At 52.6% G+C, this 2586-nt stretch overlaps 1 protein-coding gene across 1 annotated transcript; it reads left to right on the forward strand.

Annotated features, from left to right (window-relative positions):
- Nucleotides 1-469: 469 nt before the first annotated feature.
- On the forward strand, nucleotides 470-1252 carry LOC134805438 (uncharacterized). The gene is made up of 2 exons (XM_063778745.1): nucleotides 470-808; nucleotides 875-1252. The coding sequence occupies exons 1-2, from the start codon at nucleotides 470-472 to the stop codon at nucleotides 1250-1252; spliced, it is 717 nt and encodes a 238-aa protein (XP_063634815.1).
- Nucleotides 1253-2586: the final 1334 nt, after the last annotated feature.

A 2586-nucleotide genomic window follows, 5' to 3' on the forward strand; every position in this document is an offset into this window, starting at 1 on the left:
TTATATAATAGCGCTATCGCATAATATCATATAGCGCTGTCGCATGATGACGTAGGCTTGTATCATATAGCGCTGTCGCATGATGACGTAGGCTTGTGTCAGTCCCCGTGGCAGGACCTACAGGGAGGCCGCCTATGTAGCTACAGCAGGGGTTGCATACGTGGTGCACAGGATTCGGGCGCTAGGTCTGGAGGTCGCACTGCACAAATCCGAGGTTCTGGTCTTCCACGGGCCTCGGAACAAACCACCGGAGAGAGCCCAAATTACCGTGGGAGGAACTTCCATTGCCGTCGGGTCGACGATGAAGTACTTAGGACTCGTTCTCGATGGTAAATGGAAGTTCGAGGAACATTTCCGGCGCTTGGCTCCGAAATTGCTGGCTGCAGCTGGAGCCCTTGGGCGGGTCCTCCCAAATCTAGGCGGACCAGGGGGAGCCTGTAGGCGGCTTTACATAAGTGTGGTGCGCTCAATGGCGCTTTACGGGGCGCCAATATGGGCGGGCACCCTGAGAACTCGAAGTGCGGTGCTATTGCGTCGGCCGCAGAGGGCCATAGCTCTCAGGGTGGCTAGAGCGTATCGCGATAACTCGCACGCAGCAGCCGGCCTGCTAGCCGGGAGCCCGCCTTGGGACCTTGAAGCCAAGGTTCAGTCCGCGGTCTATTGGCGGGTGCTAGCAGTAAGGAGGGAGGAAAACTGGCCCGCCCCTCAAGAAGTTCGCAAGTGGCGGGAAGAAGCACGAGAGGTGCTCTATGAAAAATGGTCGGAGCGTCTGGAGATCCCGGGAGCTAGCCGGGACCTGGTGGCCGCTGTTCGGCCCGTTCTGAAATAATGGGTCGAACGCAAGCACGGTGTACCCTCCTTCCACCTCACACAGCTCCTGACGGGGCACGGCTGCTTCGGCTGGTACCTGTGTGAGAGGGTGGGAAGAGAGCCGACGACAGTGTGCCACCATTGTGATGGAAGAGCCGTGGACACGGCCCAACACACGCGCGAGATATGCCCTGCATGGGCGGAGCCTCGCGCTGCCCTGGCCGCGGCTGTGGGAGGAGACCTCTCACTGCCGGCGCTAATACGCCGTATGATCAGCAGTGAGGAGGCATGGTTGGCAGTGGCTTCCTTTAGCGTCACCGTTCTGACACAAAAGGAAACCGCAGAACGATCGCGCGAGGACGACGCAAACTCGCTTCCTCAGCGCCGAAGGAGGCCAGGTAGGCGGAGAAGAGCCTTCGCAGCAAGGATAATGCCGCCTTAACGGGAACCTGCGGGTGATGGGTCGGGAGTTCCATCACTCGCCTGAAGAGGTTTCGAGCTGGAAGGCCCTCAAGTGTTCCGAGGAGCCTTCAGCGGAGTAAGCTGCTAGAGCAGCCCCAAATGATGGGCTCGCAAGAGCAACGCCGACGGGGTATCGGAGGTCTACAATCGAGTTCCCGTAACCCCGCCAACAAAGCGCGCGGCGGAACACCCCAGGGGGTTTAGTCCGTGGAAGTCGGACATACCCACTGAGCTTCTCCCGGGCCAGTGGGATCCATAAAGGATTCCCCCTGGGTCATCAAAAAAAAAAAAAAAAAGGCTTGTGTCAGTCACGTGACCACGAAAAGACGGGAAGAGAGTACCAGGCGGAGTATATTATTATGCACCTGACGTGGACATTTACAAGTGGGAGGCGGCCCGGAGCGATCTCAAGAAGCTGATCAAAGAACTTCTGGAGGAGAGGTCCATCCTTCAGTTACACTCGGGATATCATGCGGGGGGGCTTTTGCTGGAGGTGCTAAGAAAACACGACATTAGATCATTCCTCTCAGTGCCTCTTAAACAGAAAACTTTAATTTGGAAAGACGCGGGGATGTGGTTCGTGGAGGTGATTAACCCGAAAATCATTAAAAGAACTTATGTGTTTTTGGACTGCGAATAAGTGTATCTCCGTGTATGTGTCTAAAAATACTTACCCTAACATCAATATACATTTTAGAAACATGTAAGTTTGTAAAAAAATACCCTCAATTTTATACCAAACATTCAGATATACCCCGACGTTACGCCAGTAGGTTTCAAAATAAGCTGGTGCAGGTTATTCCCTCAAAACTCAAACTACATTCAAAAAGTCCTAACTCAATGGCAATAAAAATATTCAATAAAATTAGTAACGAAATAAATAACACCAAATAAATTACTATACTGTAAATGAATTTTTTCACGACCAATAATTGCAATTAATAAAGCACCTATGTACAGCTACAAGCTAAGGCCAAGTACCTGGATTACTAAATGGACTGAAACGATATGGAATCAAACGGTAGTCAGGCGTTGCATGTGCCTACACAGACTGCATAAAATAAGGTGGGAGGCGATAGCAAGGGATCCTATTGGCCTGAGTCCCTACTTCCCTAGCCCTAACTTATTCTATGACAAGGATGTCTGTACCGGGAGACCTATCGGTAACAGACGGATTCCCTACGGGGGGGGGGATCAAGGTGGTTTGGATGGATACTTGCTGCCGATCGCCCAGGCTCAAGCGACCGATTAAGGCTGAAGGAGTCTTATGCCACAGCAAGGGTTCCTGTAAAAAGGTGGTGGATGGGAGCCTCT

This window comes from Cydia splendana, unplaced genomic scaffold, assembly GCF_910591565.1.
Source record: "Cydia splendana unplaced genomic scaffold, ilCydSple1.2 scaffold_110_ctg1, whole genome shotgun sequence".
Lineage (NCBI taxonomy): Eukaryota > Metazoa > Arthropoda > Insecta > Lepidoptera > Tortricidae > Cydia > Cydia splendana.

Coding starts and splice junctions, on each gene's coding strand:
- LOC134805438 (XM_063778745.1), top strand. CDS start 470: ATGGCGCTTTACGGGGCGCCAATATGGGCGGGCACCCTGAGAACTCGA. Junction 809..874: donor GCCGGGACCTGGTGGCCGCT/GTTCGGCCCGTT, acceptor CACCTCACACAG/CTCCTGACGGGGCACGGCTG.